At 38.7% G+C, this 21,639-nt stretch overlaps 1 protein-coding gene and 1 non-coding gene across 2 annotated transcripts; one reads left to right on the forward strand and one right to left on the reverse strand.

The window, feature by feature from the left end:
* Nucleotides 1-951: 951 nt before the first annotated feature.
* Nucleotides 952-12,490, reverse strand: LOC143891614 (uncharacterized). The gene is made up of 5 exons (XM_077396140.1): nt 12,173-12,490; nt 10,510-11,412; nt 8,739-8,939; nt 7,776-7,971; nt 952-1,599 (listed from the first exon to the last, which is right to left on the reverse strand). Exons 1-5 carry the CDS (start codon nt 12,290-12,292, stop codon nt 1,415-1,417), a joined length of 1,605 nt encoding a protein of 534 aa, XP_077252255.1. The 5' UTR covers nt 12,293-12,490; the 3' UTR covers nt 952-1,414.
* LOC143847693 (U6 spliceosomal RNA) lies at nt 8,596-8,698 on the forward strand. Its single transcript, XR_013235211.1, has one exon. It is a non-coding gene; the product is annotated as a U6 spliceosomal RNA (small nuclear RNA).
* Nucleotides 12,491-21,639: the final 9,149 nt, after the last annotated feature.

Consider the following 21,639-nt stretch of genomic DNA (forward strand, 5'->3'; position numbering starts at 1 on the left):
ATTCATTGAATCATACTTTCCAGGTGTGTCAAGGGATTGTTACAATCCATCTGAATCCCTTATTGGTCGGATCAGATTTGGAGTGTTCTTTAGATCCTACTCCTCACAATAATTTCATATCGGACCATCCATCATAGTGTCCTAGTAAGTCCTGCTTACATTTTACACGGTTAAAATTCTCAGAAGAGGGTGAGGGCAAGGTTAGCAACAGTGCAGGGTGCAAAACTTGGGTCTGGTCGCGTTGCCCTTTTGGTTAAAAATGAATTGTAATCAATCCGAACCAGACTCAATTTAAGGTAAAATCTCAAGCCAAATTCCCAAAAATCGACCCGAGTTGCACCCATAGACTGGGTGGGGGAGTTAGGGTCTAAGGTTAGAGAAAAAAGAAGAGATGGCGTGACCTCGAGTCGTAGAATGAGTATAATTTTTCCACTAAGCAATGGGTGTAAATTTTGTTTAGGTATGGGCACTACGCTGTAGTGGACGCGCCACATAGTATTACAATTAAGTCACCACTTTGACATAAACAAGCATAATATTTCCATTGAAAAGTGGGTCTAAAATTTGTTTTAAGCCGATTTTAACATTTTCAACCTCTTTTGTTCGTCTTTTCCTGTAACCAAGAATAAGATTGATTAGAGAAACCTTCAATCAGAATGCTCATGTGTATTAAAAGAAAGAAAAAAAGATGAGTGCTAGACTCAAGGCCATCCTTGCCAAAATCAACAAACTGCAATTATAATGGCTGCAAAGTCGAAGAGTTTGTTGACGTGCAGCCAATGGAGGCGTCCTTTCCCCTGAGTTTTGCAAGGGCACCACTACGTTAAGCATTCCTCATAAAAAAATATTTTACTGGTACTTTCCAAATGAAGGGGAAAAGGAAAGTTAAGAAATGTGAACCTGTTTTCCTTTCTTTCTACTAACAAGTTACTCAACTATAACCATAAAACGAATAATAGTAAAAATAACACTTACAAGAGCAACCTCTGCTTAAATTAGCATCTTATGTGGCATGAATAATTCTATACACATATAGCATGAGTTTTCTTCAGTAACTTAAATAGAAGTCTATTTATGAATGCCATAATTTCCTTGGATTTTTTTCACTGTACAACCGCTAATTACCAATTGCTATACAAAGAACCAAAGAATAGACAGAGATTGAACAATATAGCTGCTTGAAAGCTAACAACTAAGAGTGTTCAAAGACAGAGATGGGGACCACCTTCAGTTGTGATTATTATCCGGACATTATGCTTAAGTCTGACTATGGGTGCAACTCGGTTCAATTTTTGGAAATTCGGGTTGAGCTTTTACCATAAAATCGGGTTGAATTCGGGTTGATTCCAATACCTTTTTTTTTAGCAAAAGCTCGACCCAACCCGACCCAAGTTGCAGCCCTAAATCTTATGAATCAATTTTCATACTTCTGGAATAGATCTGAAAGTGCATGGTATAGCATGGCTGCGGCAGGGGGCTTAGGTAATGAACCCAGAAGAATCTCTGATGCTTCAATGGATGAACTACCATAGAATCGAGAGTTCTCTGTTGTTCGTGTTGTGACCATACTTCCTTCAAGCGAACATCCTACAAAGGCACCTGCAAAATAAACAAATAACATGACTGAACTTGTGGTGTTGGCATTACAAATGCAGATTGTTCTGCGTGAAGCTTGCAGACTACAAAATGTCTCTGAATGACTTGCTAGGCAATTTTCGTAGAAAGCCATTTTGCAGCTGACATTTGCATGAGAGAACAGCAACCTCAGCTTTCTCTTGTGCAAAATTCAGCCGCGAAATGGCTTTCTACAAAATTGCCTAGCAAATCCCTCTGAAGAATATTATTTGTATGGAGCTCCAAATTATGGATCAATAAGGAGAGGGGAGCGGAGGAAAAGGCGATTTCATCTCCCCGCTCCCTAGGTCGATGGAAACCCTAGGAAGGGAGGCAATCTCTCTCTCTCTCTCTCTCTCTCTCTCCTTTTTAGCTTTTTTTTTCTCGCCCCTTTCTCTGGTCTCTCTCTCTCTCCTTTTAGCATTTTTTATCCCCTCTCTCTCGCTCGTCTCTCTCTCCAATCGATCTCTCTTTCCCTCTCTTTCTCCCCTATCTCATTTCTTTCATTTTTCAGACCTCTCCCTGATCTCCCTCTTTCTGTTTTTTCTAATCCCCCTCTTTCTATCTCTTTGGTTTCTCTTTCTCTTAGATCTATCTCTCCTACTTTCTGATCTCTCCCTCTCTCCCTTAATGGGCAAAGGAGGTATTGGTGGCCGAATGATGCTCGGAGTCAAGCAGATCTCACAAGAGATGCAACAATGGTGGTTGGAGGTGCGGAATGGCCGGATCTGGGTCCGAGTGGGCTGGATTTAATGGGGAAAGGATCAAAACTGGATAGAGTTGACGGAGAAAGAGGGCTGGTGAGTCGTCAAAAGTGGTGGACGTGACAGAGTATGAAAAAGGGTGGCCGGATTCGGGGGGAAAAAGAGGAGGTTGGATGTGGAGGTGATGGTGGAGAAAAAGTATGATGAAGGATGCGGACGACGGTATTGAGACAGCCGATTATTTCAAACCCTCATCTTCCTCGTAAAACGCGGAAGGCACGTGGAATGTCGGAAATGGTGCGGCGGATGATCGGCGAAGGGCTTTGGGAAGCAGTGGGTCATCGGATCTGAGGGTCGTGTTGAGTTTTAGAAGCGATGGGTAGCCGGAGATAGCGTTGGGGTTGCCGTCTGGGGATTTGAGGGTAAAAGATGGATTTGATCGAGGTGTAAGGTTGGGGCTAAAAGAGCCGGGTTGTTAGGTTAGGGTAGATGTTTTGGGTTACAGGTAGTTAGTTGGAGTGGTGGAAGGCAGTGGCTGGAGAGGTAGTAGTTGAGGAAGGAAGTAAGATTAGGGCTAGCTGGAAGGTAGGGTAGGGTTAGGGATTTAGGGTTTGGTGAAAGTGAAGATGAAGATTTTTAGGGTGAACAATGGTGGTCTCCAGGGTTAGGTGGAAGGAAGGGTAGGGTTAGGATTTAAGTTCTGGTGGAGGTGACGAGGAAGAAGTTAAGGTGAACAATGGTGGTCTCTAGGGTTAGACCAGGGTTAGACCAGGGTTTTTTGGAATGGTGGTTTAATGGGGATCTCCTGGAGCAGGCGGTGGCACAAGGTGGAGGCCGCCGAAGATTAGATTCAATGGGTTGGCTATCGTGCACGGTTAGGGGCGCACCATAGCTTCAGGCCTTTGAGAGGGATTTTTGAAAATCGAATTCGCCAGCTAGAAAGTGGAGAAGTCTGTGTAACGTGGCAGGTCACACATATGACTTGACGGGGCCCACAAATATGGCACTTTTTGTTGGATTCGTTTCAATTGAGACCACTGAGCAGTGTAAAGGAATGGAAGGGGGAATGGTGAAGGCACTCTCGGCTGTGGTAGTAGATGAAGAATTCGAAAGGGAAGTGAAATAGTTATTCGGCATGGTGGCAGCGCATGGAAGTGTGGACCTCACTGTAGCGGTTGACCCAGAAGATCATTTCTTTTGGTTTTTACTGGCCTAGGAGTATTCTCCTGGCCACCCTTAATTGATTATGTGTGATGCAAGTAGGGACCCTGGTCCCCAATGTAATCTTCATAGTATCAATGAAATTGTCAATTTAAAAAAAAATATCATGAGCAATAGAAGCAAAAAAGGCTGGAAATTTCTAAGGAATATTAATTGTATGGAGTTTCAGGATGCCTAACGTACGGAGATGAAAATTCAGGAAAACTACCATGGAAGTAAATTATTGCTCAAAAAAAATGACCTAAAACATTCATAAAGTTAAAATGCCCTAAATCATTGAAAGGGAAAGGGAATGCAAATGGTATTGTTAACACACAAGATCGAATTGATTAAATATCAAGAAATAAAACGCTCACATCAGAATTATTATTGTGTGGAAATGAGACTTGAGATTTAATAAATTTCCAAATGTCGGAGAAATGCAAGTAGGCATTGTAAAATTTGGGAAGTGATATTTCTTCACAGTTACTGTACCAGTGGGAAAATGAGAAAACGAGTGCAGGCATAACAATTACAAAAAAACACACAATAGTGACTCACAGCTATAGATTTTTTATTTATTCGAAAAGATAATTGGATAGATGGAAATAAAGATCACAATATGGAAAAATTATTACATATGCACATCAACAGGCAAGAATGCCGGGAATATAAAATAGGTCCAGTGGCACCAACTTGGCAATACGATCAGTCAAGTTGCTAGCACTTCTAAGAATGTGAAGACAGAAAAGAAAAAAAAAAACTCTCCCAATAATTGAGTCGATAATGTCTTCAAAGCACTTGGCCAATTTTCAGGGCCCTCTCCTAGTACCACTAAACAAGGAAATAACATTGGAAAGTCACATTCCACAAATGAAGTCCCCTGCCAAAAAGTTGATGAAAATACAAATTCTCATGTGGAACGCTCGTATCTCCACCTCCGTCGAGCCAGTGATACCAATGGAGCTAGAAAAGAGTGAACAATGGCGCCACTATTATTCCTGAGAACTCCTCCAATACCAACTAGATCAGGGTTGCCAAGAGAGCAACTGGCAACTGTAAACTTAAGAACTATAAGAACAGCCGAGGGATGGGTTTGACAATTGGGCAAGCTTTCAATTTTGGAATTCTTGCCATTACAATGGTTTTCCAATTTCCAAAAATACCGTCAATAAAGTAACCCCAGAAATCTTTGGTAGTCAAAGCCCAATATATAATATTGAGATGAATATTCCAAAATAGCTGATTGAATTGAAATATACTTATCTTAGAAGGTACGATTATTTCTTTTCTTCCAAATCTCCCAAACAACTATGAAAGGAAGGAACCCAAAGAATCACACCTAGATCACCCAAACCTCCCCAACTGCCAACTCTGCAAAAGGGGTGAGATAGTATCCATCACTACCCAGTGATTTGATTATTAGAACCTCCTAGGGTTTGCACATTTGCATGGGCGGCAATTCTAGAAAGGATTCGGACAATCGACTTCTTGAGGAGGCAGAAGAAACTTATTATAGACCATTGTGCTCTCTGTTTAGAAGAAGGAGAAAATCCTATGGAAGGTATCCTTCCTGGCAACAATATGGTTTCTATGGAAGGAAAGAAATGCAAAGGTCTTTAAAGGCTTTTCAAAGAGACCCATGTTCCTATTCAATAAAATAATAGCAATCACTATTTCGTGGGTGATAGCTTTGCATTTGTGTCCTCTTATGACTTATGGTACGGTTGGCAAGTGACTTGCAATGGAGTAAGGCAAGAACCCAAATTGGACCAAGTTTGGGAACCACCTACTCAAGGTTTCTTGAAACCTAACTTTGATGGATCTAGCACGGGAAATACGGGCCCTTCAAGAATTGGGGATGTTTTAAGAGATGATTAAGGAAATTTCATTTGGGCCTACTCGGGTCCTATAGGAGTTTCTGATGCAAATGAGGTGGAAGTGCGGGCCATCCACTATGGTATTAAGCTTCTAACCAATATCGGGATGGAAAAGGTTGAGATGGAAGGAGATTCAAAGAATGTGATAAGCTGGCTTAATGGGACACTCAATACCATGGAGATTTGCGGCTTTTTTTAATGAAGTTCAAGATGGGGGGGGGCCATATTTAAATGTTTATCATGTGAAAGGGACTGCAAATGGCGTAGCGGATAAGCTAGCTAAAGATAGGGTATTTAGAGAAAGACTAGAGGAGTTTGATAATCTTCCCCCTTAGTTTTTTCCTTTTTGTTTTTCTTGTGGCTCTTCTTGTATTATCTATTCAGGGTTCCTCAGTCTTTGAACGCTTATATTAATACTATTCATCATTAAAAAAACGAACAAAGGGACTAATACTTCACTCTCGTACCTGATGCAGGTAGATCGAAGGAAGCATCAATACTTCGGTCTGATACCAAATCTGATGTAGGACCAAAGCCTATGAGAAAGATTTTGGACCTCAAAGAGGGCTTTGGAGACGCGTGCAGACACAAGTCAAGAAGTTGTGATTTACACTGGGATAGTATAGAGTATGTAAACTGTTGTGGTTGAGAATATGAGTGAAAATTAGGGGTTTGCTTCCTAAAACAGGGTATTAGATTAGGAAAATATTTCTACAGGGTTTATGATGGGCTTGGAGTGGTGAAAACATGTGACAGACAGGGACAATGTTACCGGGATCGCCCTCCCACCCTCCAACCTGTGATCAAACGCAGATCGCCAAAAATGGCAGCCCACAGGAAAGAAAGAGATGCATGCAGAGAGAGCAGAAGAGGCAAAGCGAACAAAAAAAAGAAGCTACTCTCCTTCCAAGCTTTAATCTAATCATACCTTATTGGAGACTGAAAAAAAGAAGAAACTGAGAAAAGGTAAAGAGACCTGAAACAGATGTTGTTCCAACAGAAACTTCTACTAAAGAACGCCAATTGAAATACAATCTATGTACAGTATTGTAAAACCTCCTTACCTGCTTCGTTGCTTTTGCAGAGAGTGGGGGTTTGTAAATGGCATTAGAGAGGAGTGAAAAGGGAAACCGTGGAAGGCATGTGGCCACTTAAAAACCCTAAACAAAAAATCCAACCACAAGCCTACCGATATTGGCACTACAAGTTTTAACCTCTTTTTTTAAACAGTTGTCAAAATTTACCGTCGTTCCCAAGAACTGATATTTGCACTACAAGTTTTAATCTCTTTTTAAAATAGATGGCAAATGTGATTACATTTCCCAAAAACTGTCAGCAGCCACCAATTGATATGATTGATTGACCGTCATATTTAAGATAAGGCCTGCCAATGCTTTAGCATCTCTTGGAATAATATTAAATGAGAGGGAGAGAGAGAGAGAGCGCAATAGAGCGGCCTGGATTGGCGCTCCAAACCGACCCGCGACCCCATACAGCGAACCAACTTAGCCTACCCTCATCGTACCACGTACTAGACAACCATCATACCCCGTTCTGTTCCCGTACCGCGTACCAGAACGAACCACGTTCCAGGTAACCTTGGCCAGGAAGCTGTCAAAGGATGCCTTGAGGGTGTAAAATTAGTTTTGGGACAAACCAAAAAGAACGCGGGATATGAACGGATTTGAATGATGTTTCTAAGGTTTGGGAAACTTTTTATTTTTTAGAATGGCAAAACGTGAATTATGATTTGGGAAACTTTTTAATAGATATTTTAGGGGTGTTGGGTAGAAGATAGGTGAAAAACAATGCAAGTTGGGTGGGATTAATTGAGGTTTGGGTTCCCGGAAAAGTGGTTTACAGGGGAAAAAAAACATGAAAGAGATAGATCAACGCATCACACCTTGGCAAGGAATAGGCATCACATCCACACAACAGAAGAAGCTCTCAAAATTTTTGTTCAATCATCATTATGGCTAGTGTCTTGAGGCTAAGAAAAGAAAGAGAACTAGAGAATTCTAAAACCCTAAACGAAAACTTAATTTTTTTGGAATAATATACCCACTAATGACTTGAAAACTTGCTCCCTGCTTAAAATTCCCGTAATACATGTGTGGGCCTATGTAAAAACTCATAATTAAATTTTATTTTTATTTTTTAAAAAAAAAACACTATAAAGAACTTGAGGAACTTAAAAAACACTTAAAAGACACTTAAAAATTAAAATATGAGCCCGATGATGGTCCCCATCACTAACTATAGTGTTATAGCATAAAAAAGGAAATTGGTTATCATATCTTGTTTAGAATGTAATGAACATAATAAAGTGGGGTATATTTATTTGTCATGCATAAGCTTTATTTGTCAAAAAATGTACCTTTGCTGCAGCTGTACGTATAGCAAGCTGCATAACCACCATCACCAATGCGAAAATCAGCTTCAGCAGCACGTCCAACAATGCCAGCAGCTGCACTGAAACCTGCACCGGCTGAGAAATGCACATTTCCACTAAATGTCTTGACAGCATCCTTTGTCCTCAACACAATGATGAAGTCGGTCAATTCTCCCCCACCCTGTAAAAAAAATAAAAAATAAAAAACAACTAGTATACCAAACAGTACATAGAGCACAAAAACAGTGGGATGGAGGGAGGGACGACAAAAACAAGAGAAGCATAGACGGTTGGATCTTACTAGTACCATGTATTTTTGAAGAAAATGCATATTCTGGTAATTTATTGGTAAATTTTGGGAGTATATCTAACACTGAAATATCAATGATTTCATTCTCTTCATGAGAGAAAAGAAGGTACAGCATATTACGTAATTATGATAATATCTTTTTGTAACTTCGAAAAAAGGTACTTCAGGTATTTCTGAGAGCACATGGGAATTCCAGACATATGGGGTAGCCACGCTCTTTAAAAATAAATAACTAAAATAATGGGCTTTAGTTGTTTCTGGAAAAACAGGGGATTGGTTCAAGATTTTCAAAATTACTTTACCAGTTCCCATAGAACCCAGGGCTAACTTTCTGGCCATTTCTTAGAAAGAGTGGAAGTATTATTCATCAATTCCCTACAAGTATACTCAGAAGCTTTAATTTTTAAATAACCGTGATAAAATTAAAAAAGGAAGTCTACTCTCAAATCCTAGAGCCAGATGAACTAACAGCCAGCAATACATAATTCAATATCTGTCTCTTCGGAGACATCTGATAAAATTGGAATGATACAGAGAAGATTAGCATGGCCCCTGCGGCAGGTTGACACGCACAAATTGAGAAACGGTCCAAATTTTTAGTTATAAAAAACATAATTCAATATAAATAAATGATTTACCTGAAGTCCCCATCCAAAACCAAAAGAAGATATGGCGGAGGGAGGGGACCATGATCCATCTTCCCTGCGAGCGATAACAAGCCCTGTTCCAACATTATAGGTAAACCCCAATCCCACCTTCACAACAGTAAGTATAGCAAGGCCTTTTGCTTGTGTTAGAATAGCATCTGGAATCGACCTTTCAGGTCCTAATGAACCCACCTGAACAATGGTTTTACATCAGCTGTGAATCTATTGCAAATGAGAACACATGCAGCTTATCAACGTATCATCACTCTTTTCCAGAACATAAAAGTATCTTTAATTCTTGAAAAACACACTAATTGAGTCAACGGATACCCAAAAACAATTTCAAAAACATCAAAAAAATCCTAGGAGAATTAAGGCTGTTACAACTTCTGTAAAAAGCTAAAGCTATTTTGCTGATTCTTTTGAGAAATTTAAAATCAAATAATCAATAGTATCTTGGTTCACATTTCTCGTTTTATGTCACAAAAGCATTTTGGTCAGTTCAGAAAAAATATGAAGTACCAAACAGACTGGCAAAACTTCTAAGAAATATAGAAAATATACAATTATAAGGGCACCAGTAGGTCTTGATATAAGCAGCAGTTAGGAGAGAAGGATTAGAACCCACAAATCTGCCAAGATATTTTCAAGATTTTGACAAAGGTAAGAAAGATGAGAAAGCTTTATCACATATTATTTTGAGAATTGGGTGCTGAAACATCTGGGATCTCAACTACTGAACTCAAATATTCTTTGGTGCCTTTGAATATTGTCCATCTCCCTTACACCAAAGGGACGCACCTATATTACTTGATTCATTAATTCTCTTGGTGGGTTTGTGTTTCACAATTTCTCATAAAAACAGGGTTCGTTAGGAGTAGATTTCTCCAGTTCGCTGGTGGAGTTCCCTCTTCCATTGTCGTTGGTTGTACTTAGAGAAACTAATCAAGTCCTCAAGTCCCTAAATCTATTGGAAGTGGAAAGTCGAGACGCAAATGTAGAAGTGAAAAAAAATAATGGGACCTGGAAATAAGAAATTTGAAAGTCAAAACTACGTGTCAAACTGCTTGCCTTTCATGCTGTTCCACAATTTGCTGATTTTGATGGATTATAGTGAACAGTATTGTGAATCATCAGTTGGCAATATGCTATGGCAAAGAATGAACCAAGTAACCAAAGTAGCCCACATAGAATACAAGGAAAATACATAAATAATTCAAAAGTAGCAAGCAGGTGTCTTCGAAAAAAGCTCAAGAAACATGCCCATAATCAGCTTAAGCAGCTCACGAGTTGGCTTACGACTTGATTGAGAATGAGGTTTGGCATGTGAACTCCAAATGTTGACAGAAAACGCACTTTCAAATACTCAAAAATTAAGTAGTCTTAGTCCCTGTTTGTTTTTTATTTTGAGAAGCAATTGAGAGCCCAAAACTGATTATTGGACAAATTTTGAGTCCAATAACTGATTATTGGACTCGCAATCGATTCTCAAAATCCAAAACAAACAGGGCCTTAATGATTCACTAATTCTTGTTAGGGTTCAAATTACAAAGAACTGGTACGAAATGGGAATATGCACAGGTGCAACTATTTGATAGGATAATATTGCACAGGGTACCATGCATAGTGTCAACAACCATATACACAAAAGCATTCTTAACCAAAACCAGAAACAAAATTTTTAAAAGATTTCACCGGGTAGGACCAAGAATCACGTCGATTACTACATAGAAGGAATAATAATTTGAGACCAAGGGCGTACCTTATTATATCCTCGAATTGTATTTGTTGCTTTGTAAATCTCATATTCCATCGACTGTCCCCATGGAAAGTTCACCCAAGATCTCAAAGTACTGAGGTCTGTCAAATCATGGGTCGGCAGCTGCGCCGCATGACTTACTTGATCCATTAAGTATGTCTGAACGGACTCAAGCCTCACACAACACACATCACAGACTCGTTGTGGATCGCTTGAGCGGAATTTCACTGGCAACAAACTCCTCCCTCTCGAACACTCACTACAAAATATCCCACCACAAAAGCGGCAATGATGCCTAGAGCACATGATTGGATGGAAACGGACACTACACAACATGCAGGCAGAAGCAGCACTATCAGCCAACCATTTTGGTGGCTCTGTTTCGAGAATTTCCTTCACGTTACCAATATTTGCCTCTGTGAGAGTCTGAGCCATCTCGTTCCAAGCTTGCTCAAGGAGATGGGTAGATATCCATGACATTCTACATCTTTGAAGCTCTCCAGAGGCAAGCGCACTCATTTTCCCTCGAGCAACAAGCAACATCTCGACTACCACATCCCACATAGTCAGCTCCTTATCTTCTCCAACAAATTGATTCCACGCCATTTCATCTTCAGGAAAGTACCCGCCGTTACACCCAAAGCCTCTGCTCCATTCCTGATGATCACTTTCCGACATGGGAGGAACAGAAACTGGTATCCACATGCCAGTTTCTTCATTGAGAGGCGAGTCATAATAAAAGTATCTGCCCGGTTTCTGAGGGCCCATGTCTCCCAGTCGGCAATTCTTCAACAAATCTAGAGGTGTTTCAGAATTTGATTCTGGGGCCGGGGTCGTTTCTTGAATTGACAAGTCATCAATCTTCATGGAAGGGCTTCCTTCTCCTTGTTCCTCAGCCTCAGACAACTAATTACAAGTTTCAGATAGTTGCATCCAATTTTATTATCAGTAAATATGCCTTGTTAATTCAGAAAAAGGCAACAATTCATTTTCCATTGCAGAGAAGTAAACAAAAAAAAAAACAGTCTAATAGCATATCAATAATCATCTCATATGTGGATATGGATTCAAGGGTGATATCGATTAATCATGTCTTTATTTATTTATTTTTTGAAATAGTAATCGTCTTAAAACTTTAAATATTAAGTATCCTTTGTGTTCGATTTATCATTCAGAATCAATTTTTAAAACCCTAGGCCGTTTGGATACAATGATTTTATAATCCTGGATTGTAAAACTTGGATATTATAAGCTAAAACCAGGATATTATAATCTAAAACCTGGATTTTGTAAGCTAAAACCTTGATTCTACATTTTCAGGATTGTAAAATCCAGGTTTTAGATTGTAAAATCATGGATTTTAGAAAATCCTTGTATAGTTACCCGTAATAGAAATTCCCCTCAGTTTGCTGTCAACAACAGACCAATTCAGAAATATGACATGATCGTTCTCGGTAAATACAATTAGAAAGATAAAGAAATTTAAAAAACAAAATTCGCATGAGGGAAGACAATAATAAAGAGAAACCCTAGGAATCAAGGCCGAAAAAGTTCACAAACCAAAGCTTATAAATCAATCAAATTCGCAATACAAATCGATTCCTAGAGAATAATCAAATTCACAAAACCTACATAGAGATGGCCTAGAAAAATATAAAAAAGTTACCGGTTGAGGAGGTGAAATTTCGATTTGGTTATCTTCTACGAGGGTTTGATGAGAAACCCTAAATTCGAAAGGCTCGAAATCTCCGGCTTCGATCTTGGGGTAGAGCTTGTTCTCCTCCATTGACGAGCGAGAGAGCGAGCTGACTAGCTAAGTTTCGATCTAGAAGATCAGATGATCAGAATCATGGTCATGAATCCTTTAATCTCTGCGTCTTTGGAGGAAAAAAGGGTTTGAGTGATAGAATAAGAAACCCAAACGAGAGGGGGTTACGTTTATCCCACTCGTAAAATACGATAGGGAGATTTCGGGGATATGAATTGGGGCTCGTCGGATGTTTCACTTTCGCACCTAAGAGGTGGTCAGACTAGGGGTGCAACTTGGGTTGGGCTCAACCCGGACCCGATGGGTTCGACCCCACTTTGGCTCGGGTTAGGTTGGGTTGGAAAAGGCCAACCTGGTTTTAATTTCGGATTGGGTCAGGGTTGAGGTCTTGGAGCCCAAGAATCTTTTAACTTTAATCAGAAGATTGTTTTTAATACAAGGCCACAAACAAGTTTAGGAAGTCTTAAACATAGAAACTTACAAGAAACAATTTCAAGAAAATAGGAGAGGCATAATCCGAAGTTTCATTTTCATTCCAGTTCATCTGACCAGGGCGGATTTTGGCACCAACAAAAATCAACAAGGATCATAAGGTTAGGATCATCTTATAATCCATGTATCGGAAAATTCAAGTTTTAGCTTATAAAATCTAGATTTCAGTCCCCATGTTACCAACCAAAAAAATTTCCTAAATTATAATATCCATGTATCCAGACTGCCCATGAAGCTTGCCTCAGTCAACCATTGACTTAAAATTTAATCTGATTGGACAATCATAATTCCTAACTATTCAATCAACTTCAATCTGAGGTATGCAAATAACAGATTCAGAAACAGAAAGAGAAAACAAAGTCCTCTAGTTGGACGGTTAAGATTGTCCGGTGAGAGAGCAAGAGCAAATCTATCGGTGACGGACGACCGTAGTCTTAACCAAAGGCCAAGAGGGGGCTGTCAAAGAAAATTATCTATAAAAGGATGATGCCGATACATATGTAATATCTTATTGCTTTCTCATACCTTCCAGACTTCCTAATATATATTTTAAGTAGGAGACTGATATCCACACTATCATATTTTGATAATGGCACTTTTCACATTTTTTTATTTTATGTTGATGACATCTTGATTCTTGAGGATTCTCACAGCCGTAGAAATTTAATCAAAACAGTGTAAAACAAAAGTAAGTAGTGCCATTATAAAAAATATGGTAGACCTGATATCAGTCCCCTTTAGAATAGATATTATGTTCGTCCACACCCACTTGATCCATATCAAATCTCGGGGGGGGGGAGGGGAGAATTCGGGAAGGGCTTCCAAGCTGGTTGGAATTTATCTGAGGAGGAAATTTTTTCAATTGTGGCTCCATTTCTTTCAAGGTTAAAAGATTGGTTTAAAAAAATTTACGACCATTTTTCTAATTAAAATTGGATGTAAATTTTGTTTTACACCCATTTTACTTTCGACAGAGCCTTGAAAAAAAAATGGAAAATAAGTAAACCAAATGTTGGGAAATTTATTTTCCATAAAAGATTTTCTTATTAAAAATTTCCCCAGGATCCAAACAAGGCAAACAAAATAAAATGTAATTGCGTAAAGATATACAAAAAGAAAATGATTGGCTCCCAGGGTATGCGTTTTTGGATGGGTTGCAGTTTTGGAAAGAATTCAGACAGTTGATTTCTTGAGAGCGCGCAATATGGTGATAATCGATCATTGCGCTCTCTGTATGGAAGATAGAGAATCGGCGAATCATATTCCCATTCACTGCAAGTTAGCGAGAGAGGTTTGGAGTAATTTTTTTCCAGGTTTGGCATCTTTTGGGTTTTCCCTGCAAAACTCATGGAATTATTAGAAAGTTGGTCGATGGCACCTCGGAGGAAGAAGAGAAAGATCATTCGGAAGATTTCTCTTCTAGCGACTATTTGGGTGTTATGAAAAGAAAGTAATGCTCTAGTTTTCAAAGGAGATTCCAAAAGCTCGCAATTCCTCTACAGCAAGGAGATTGCGTGTACCATTTATTGGGTGAGGATATTACCTAGCTTTCGGTTTGTGTCTGCTCATGACTTCTGGTATGGTTGGAAAGAAATTTGTTTTGATGTAGAGAGAATGCCTAAGATCAACCAAGTGTGGGAACCTCCTCCCCACGGGTTTCTTAATCTTAACTTTGATGGCTCTAGTCTGGGCAATCCGAGTCCAGCAGGAATTGGGGGCATTCTAAGATATGAGATTAGCAATGTGAGATGGGCTTTTAGAGGTCCCATTCGGGAGGTGGATGCCAATGAAGCTGAGGTGCGTGCTGCCCATAATGGAATTGAGCTTCTTCAGGTTGAGGAATTAAATAAGGTGGTCATCGAAGAGGACTCCCTTAATTTTATTAGACGGCTGCGTGGTTCTACATCGGTTCCTTGGAGATTTGCCCCTTTTTCGACGAAATAAAGGATCGTGTGGGCGCTGCTACAACATCTTTCATTCATGCTAGGAGGTCAGCTAATGAAGTGGCTGATAGATTGGCCAGGGAGAGTGTGGTAATGGCAGGAGTAGAACAATTTGACTTTCTCCCTCCTTGATCTGCCCGTTTCTTTTTTCTTTATTGTATTTTCTTTCATGGTTTCGATCTTGTACGCAGAAACTTTATTGGTCTTTTGTTTTTTTAATGGAATCTTTTGCCATTTCCCCAAAAAAAAATCCAAAAAGAAAATGAGAAAAACAAACTCTTCTCCTTGGAGTATTCTTTAATGGCCATTTACTATAAATAGTGGCTAAATCTCTTGCATGTGGCCATTTACATGCTTTCTATGATCTTGGAGTATGAAGGGTGACCATTGTCCACACCAAGAGATCGGATTCTGTGAATTACAGAGGCTTGAAGGGGGTGTTTATTTACTGAATTTTATTGGAAATTCTGATCATCGGTATTTTATCTATCTATATCTTTACTATACATAATATGGCTGTTCTTCACCAGGATAAAACCCCATATATGTGAAACCTCTCAACACCCAATTAGAATGATGGTTGATAGTTGTTGAGAGCATGCAAGAACATCAATTAGGTAGGGTTGCAAATTGGGTCGGGTGGGTCAGGTTTTCACGAACCCTACTCTACCTGCCTAAGAAATTATCTTGGACTGGGTCAAGGTTGAATTTTTTATGAGAATACCCGAGATTCATGAACCTGACCCTATTCGTGATAGTTATTAGTGTCAGGTAGGGTTTTTTAATGTTTAATTTAGAATAATGACTAATTTGAAAGATTGGAGAAAACAATGAATCTTCACACCAAAAATCTCTAGATTTAAGCAATAAAGTGCATGAATTTAAGAAAAAAACCACATCAGAAACCTGATCACCTCAATGAAAACAATTATACCCTTAATGAAAACAATTATACCAATATACTGAAAATTAATTTCTCATGTTATTCAATAGATATTTAAGAAAGCCACAGTACACCTTAAAGAGTCGGATCTTGTTTTAGGTTTTTTTTAAAAATCCCGACCCAAGTTGTAACCTTCTTCTTCTTCGTCGTCGTCGTCTTCTTCTTCTTAACTTGAGTATGACAGTAATGTTGATTATTGCTCTAACATTGGTTTTAAGGAATTTTTGTAAAACTTATAAGATTGCGTGATCAAATCATAAGCATTAGGTTCAAGAAATTAACCACAAGAAGAAATGGGACAAAAATACTTCTTTCGATGGGTTTTGAACTTTTGGGGAAGATGAATTCTAAGTCATTGGATGATTTTGATTCTCTGCAAAACAAAAACAAAAAACAATTTGAGGCAGTCTCTCAACTTTCTTATGTATATAGGAAGAAATAACAACCTTATATGTGAGAGCAAAGACCAATCTCGTATTTAAAATAACGATTATGGAAACCTTCGGATCTACCAATTACGAACTCTTATTTCTCAAATAAGCCCACTAACCTTGTCAGGTAAGGGTGTCAATTTTGGCTCGGGCTCGGAAGCTCGCTCAAGCTCGGCTCGAATCCTTAACGAGCCGAGCCGAGCCCGATTTAGGCCAGGCTCGGCTCGGCTCAGCTCGTTAAGAATTTAATATATTTAAATATATATATATACACACACACACACACACACACACACACACACTAAAAGGGTTGTCCAGGGAGTGAAAGGGGGAGACAAAATATGTCACTTCATTTTTGGAACCCCATTTGTCACTTGGACCACCCCCCATAGTGTAAAAAAAGTAGTCAAATTACGCTAGATAGGGCTGTCCATGGAAGATGAGGGGTGTGAACTTAATATAACCCGAGCTCGGTAAGGCTCGCGAGCCGAGCTTTTGAGCTTAACAAGCCGAGCCGAGCTTGGCCAAGCCAAGCTCGGCTCGTTTACACCCCTAATTATATCAGGCTTACATCGGGCCCACACAAACTATTAACCCATTACGATACCCCAACATTAACACACGTGGTTAAGGTGTTCTCAGCTCAAAACCTTATCGATCACCACAAGAGCCAAAACAAACATGTGCTATGCAAATCTAATAAAAGTCCTTACAATTTTTGCTTTATTGAAATTGATATTTATCCAGATATCCAGTGACGTGGGAGCATGTGCTTTGGTTACCACCAATCAGGTATAAATGCAGCCTTTACTTATGTGATATTATAATACTAGTAAAAAACCCGTGCGATGCACGGGCCGACAAAGAACTGTACGGACCACGTCATAGGTTGATCCAAACCGTCCATGTGATGAAACACAACACAAATAGGTTGTGCCCCAAAAATCATTTCCATAGGCTGATCTTAACCCTCCAATCTATAGATGTTTAATCGGATGGTTAAGATCACCCTATAGATTTTTATTAAAAAACCATAAAAAAGGGGGGTAAGATTGAAATTATATGGCTTTAATGGGTGCCTTTGTTAAAAGCATAAAGGAGGGGGTAGGATTGAAATTATATGATTTAATGGGTGCCTTTGTTAAAAGCATAAAAGAGGGGGTAGGATTGAAATTATATGAGTTGAATGGGTGCATTTGTTCAAAAAAGTAAAAAAATGTGATGTGTAATTCTCATGTAATTTTAAAAAAAATGGAAAAAACTCTATTCTTTTCATCGCAGCTTATTGTATTAGATAAGAAGGGAAACACTTGGCACAGATATCATTTCACTATAAGAAGCTCTTAATTAATATGTGAAGCCATAAGAAGCTTGACTGCTTCCAGCATGATCCAAATCCTTCATTGTGAGGGGGGCCATTGTAGATGAGACATTTCTAACCATTCATTGAATATGAACCAGTGTTCATTTTTTCTTCTTTACTATCCACCCACACACTATTGAACAAAACAATTAAGTACACTTTTAAGGCCCTGTTCTTTTTTGGATTTTGAGTCCAAAACTGATTATTGGACTCAAAATCAATTCTCATAATCCAAAAGGAGCATGGGGTCGCGTCACATCACGTCATTAGATGATAGAGCCTACGGAATGAAGGGTTTAGATCGTGCTGATGTAATGTGGGTGGGCTTGGATCAGAATTCTAGTAGTACTATGGTGGGGCCCAATAAATGAATGGTTTGGATCTGTGAACAAGGTCGGCTCTATTGCATTTTTTTAAAAAAAAATCACACACCTACTTGGATACACCATATAAAACTCTTTTGATACAGAAGAAAATTGAACAAAAAAAAGGCATCAGCTATGTTTGGCAGCTATGAAATTTTTTTTCATGGAATATTAGTTTATCAAGTTTCCAGCATAGGGAAGCTAATATTCCATGAAAAAAGCATGGTTGCCAAATATGGCCATTACTGTATTTTACATTATTTGCTTCCTATTTGCTTTCATGGGCTTAACCGATGAACCTAAATGATGTAAGTTATTACATATGCTTGTGGAATCAGGGGAAATTTTTCTCAAATGGGATGGACGTGAAATATTTAAGAGACGCTAGTAGAGATGGAGCCATGGTCAGTAGATATGCTAATTTCTTTTTCTTTTATAGAAAAATGCTAAAAAGAAAGTCACTTTTACGGTCTTTCATAAAATATATTTATTGGGGCCTGCTTTTGAGTCGTCTACGTGATCAAATCCGTTGATCTGAATGGCAACTATAAGGCCAGCCAAATGTTGCTGAGTCACGCTTTTGATTTCACATACACTCCCTCCCCTCAATACCCCCTTCACGTGAATCCTAACTGTCCATTTGTTGGGCCACAACGTAAATAGGTTGTGCCCAAAAATCATTTCCATAGGATGATCCTAACCCTCCGATCTATAGAAGATTTCGTGAATGATTTTTAAGGCAGTACCTCTATAAATCGGAGGGTTAGGATCATCCTATGGAAATGATTTTTAGGGCACAATCTATTTATATTGTGGCCCAACAAATGGACGGTTTGAATCATCGGATAGAGTGGGCCGTAACATACTTTTTAAACTTCACATGTTTTCACGGCCACCCATCATATAATTTCTTCTGTATGTGGATACTGGAGTTAGTTTTATATATTTTTGGCAGGAATATTTACTAATGTTTCATAGGCTTGTAAGCAAGATTTTGACTCTTTGCGTCCCTACCGTAGCAGTTATACGGTGAATTGTTTGGATCACCCAAACAATGTGGGCCCCCACTGTATTTTAAGGTAGTGTGTAGGTAACTTACCTACACAAGTGTGTAGGAAATGTTTTCTCTCTCTCTCTTTATATATATATATTTTGCTCATAAAATCTTACTCCTAATCAAAACTTTAAAACTAAAATTAACTATTAGTTAAATTAGGAAAAGCATCGCTAGCAAAATGGGATCCCATTTTGTGAAAAGAAACGGGCATCGACCATTGGAGCCACGTCCACTGAAAGACAAAGGAAGGGAGCTCAAATCCCCATAAAGCAATAAATAAATCTTGTAAAGGGTCAAGTCATCAGTCATATCACTCCCGTTTTTATTTTTTCACACAGGATCATGTTTTCAAATTGTTTTCCAATTGAGAAACAAGGCACGTGCCCAATAATCTTCACCGTCGCTTATTTTGGCGGTCACCCGGATGATTTAATGTTAGTCTCCACTTGTAGGTACAGACACTATTGAATCAGCTCAGGCTCTACTCGCACACGCGTAGTTGTCCCGAGTCAACTCATCTAGTCAGCTATAGAGATTATACAGATGTGCTTTTCATTTTATCTCTGTAACACACAACTTCTTTTCATTTTGTGCACATGGTTTCTAGCCACTCAACGAGCTCATAGCCTCATAGTTAAAATTTCAATCCTTGAAAAAATCTGTCAAGAGATGTTAAGCTAATTTAACATGGAGAAAGCTAGAAAAAAGTTAATGAGATCTTTTAAGACTAAATTTTATAATTAATACAAATTGCACATATATATATATATAAGTATGCATGAAACTTCCTGTGCGCCTGTAATTTATATATTGTTTAAAGCAAATACACAGATCATCTGAGATTTTTTTGTTTTTTACATTCTCCATCTGTACGATGTCATTATTGTAGGTTGATCTAGGCATGTCCTTAACACCGGGGAATGTAGCTGTTCTTCGATTCAAGTTACCCACAATTACTTGTCAGGAAGTCATGCTTACGGGGTATGAAAACAATGAAATTATCTAAATTAATTATAATTCACCCGTGGTTTTAAATTTGCAATAAAGTACTCAAATTAGAAATTTTCAATCAAATGTCCTTTTTTTACTGATATCCCAAAAAAATATATAGAGTGAAAATTCAAATTGTTTGAAATTTCAATTTTGAAAATGAAATATAATTATCAGTACTTAGCCAAGAAACTTTTGTTCAATAAATTTGGATTTATGGCATCGGCAGTGATAAGGTAGGTATCGGTCGAGATCCCGTGAAAGTTATTTGCATATAATCTTATATGCAGATAATGGTTCAATAGCTTAGTATCAACCATAGTGGCTTTCAAAGTGATCCAAGACTGTTTAACAATCATTTTCTGAGGCGCTTTTGTGCCTTTTATGTGAGGAGTGAGAAAAGGGAAAGAATAGCATTTGTCAAACTTGACTCGCTCCATCCATTCCAGAGAGTCACTTTGGGCCCTTAATGTCCGAGTAACAACTAGATTAGAGACGTGAAGTCCTAGCCCTGGTGGGTTCGGATCACCACATGGAGATGATTTAAGGGGTACAGCCATTGTGGCCCATCAAATGAATGGTTTGTATCATCTTAAGTGGGCCATCAAACGAATGGTTTGGATCATCTTAAGAAGTGGGCTGCATTGTACTTTAAAAAGGGCTTCACGCGGACACATCATGTAAAATCTCATGAGATTAACTTAAAGTAATCTTATTTGCAAAATAAGATATCATTTCCACAGTAACTAAAGAGTTCCTACTTGTTACCGGTGAGAAAATAAAATGGGATATGATAAATGCTCTCCTTTTCATTACTTGGGACACCCGGCTACAGTGTATCTCTAACTGTAAAAGGGCTGATATACTTCACATTTCCCAATAAAACATCTATCAAGCCCTGCTAATCTTTCTTTGTAATATAGGAAACGGTATAGCGGCAGAAGCGCAACTGCATGTGGCCTTGTTCACGCCACAGGTCTAAGCGCAAACCTCGTACAAGAGGGGATAAATAAAGGTTCATCTATCCCTATCGCTGTTGCACATTGCTTTGTCACTTCCTTTCTCAAAGGAGATTTGACTTTTGTGTTCTTTTAAAATCTCAGATGTACTGTACTTCTTTTAACCTAATTTTTCTATGTCATATGAAGCTACGGAGTACAAATATAGGAACTGGAAGGGAGATGTCTACCACGCACTCAAAGTAATTAGCTTTCTCTTTAGCAACTTGAAGTTAAAATTTCAATGGTAGTTTGTTTCTAGCCACTCTAACTTAAAATGCAAGTTTTAAGGTCTCAAACATGAAAAAAACATTCCATGGAATATTCGCGGGCCCAATTGTGAAAGATGGGCAGAGAAGTAAGAATAGGGAGAGACTTGGAGAGGAAGGAGTGAAGAGATAGTGAGAAATCCCCAAAAATGGGGAAAAAATGTCATACTTAATTTTTTTGTTTTTTTTTTGTTTTTTTCATATTTTCGGAAGCTTTTCATACTTCCCTCACACCCACCACCCTCCCAATCTCACACTCTGGCCTCACAAATAATTCATGGAATAATTTTTCATGGTTGTCAAGCATGTCCTTGCAGTGAAAAATAAGAGAAACCACTAAAAACAGTGAAAAAATATGCTACTTCAAATTGGGTTGTTTTTCCCTTAAGGGGCTTTCCATGCTCCCTTTGCTCCCACCCTCACAAGAACAAGTCTGTCCTTCTCAGCCCATCTCCCACAACTTGTCCCACTAATATCCCATGGAATCTTTTTTCTTTATTACCAAATATGCCCT

Source organism: Tasmannia lanceolata, unplaced genomic scaffold (genome assembly GCF_043159265.1).
Source record: "Tasmannia lanceolata isolate RefF3 unplaced genomic scaffold, GAP_Taslan_0.1 ptg000015l, whole genome shotgun sequence".
NCBI lineage: Eukaryota > Viridiplantae > Streptophyta > Magnoliopsida > Canellales > Winteraceae > Tasmannia > Tasmannia lanceolata.

Coding starts and splice junctions, on each gene's coding strand:
- LOC143891614 (XM_077396140.1), bottom strand. CDS start 12,292: ATGGAGGAGAACAAGCTCTACCCCAAGATCGAAGCCGGAGATTTCGAG. Junction 11,413..12,172: donor AAATTTCACCTCCTCAACCG/GTAACTTTTTTA, acceptor ACTTGTAATTAG/TTGTCTGAGGCTGAGGAACA. Junction 1,600..7,775: donor TACGTACAGCTGCAGCAAAG/GTACATTTTTTG, acceptor TTTATTTTGCAG/GTGCCTTTGTAGGATGTTCG.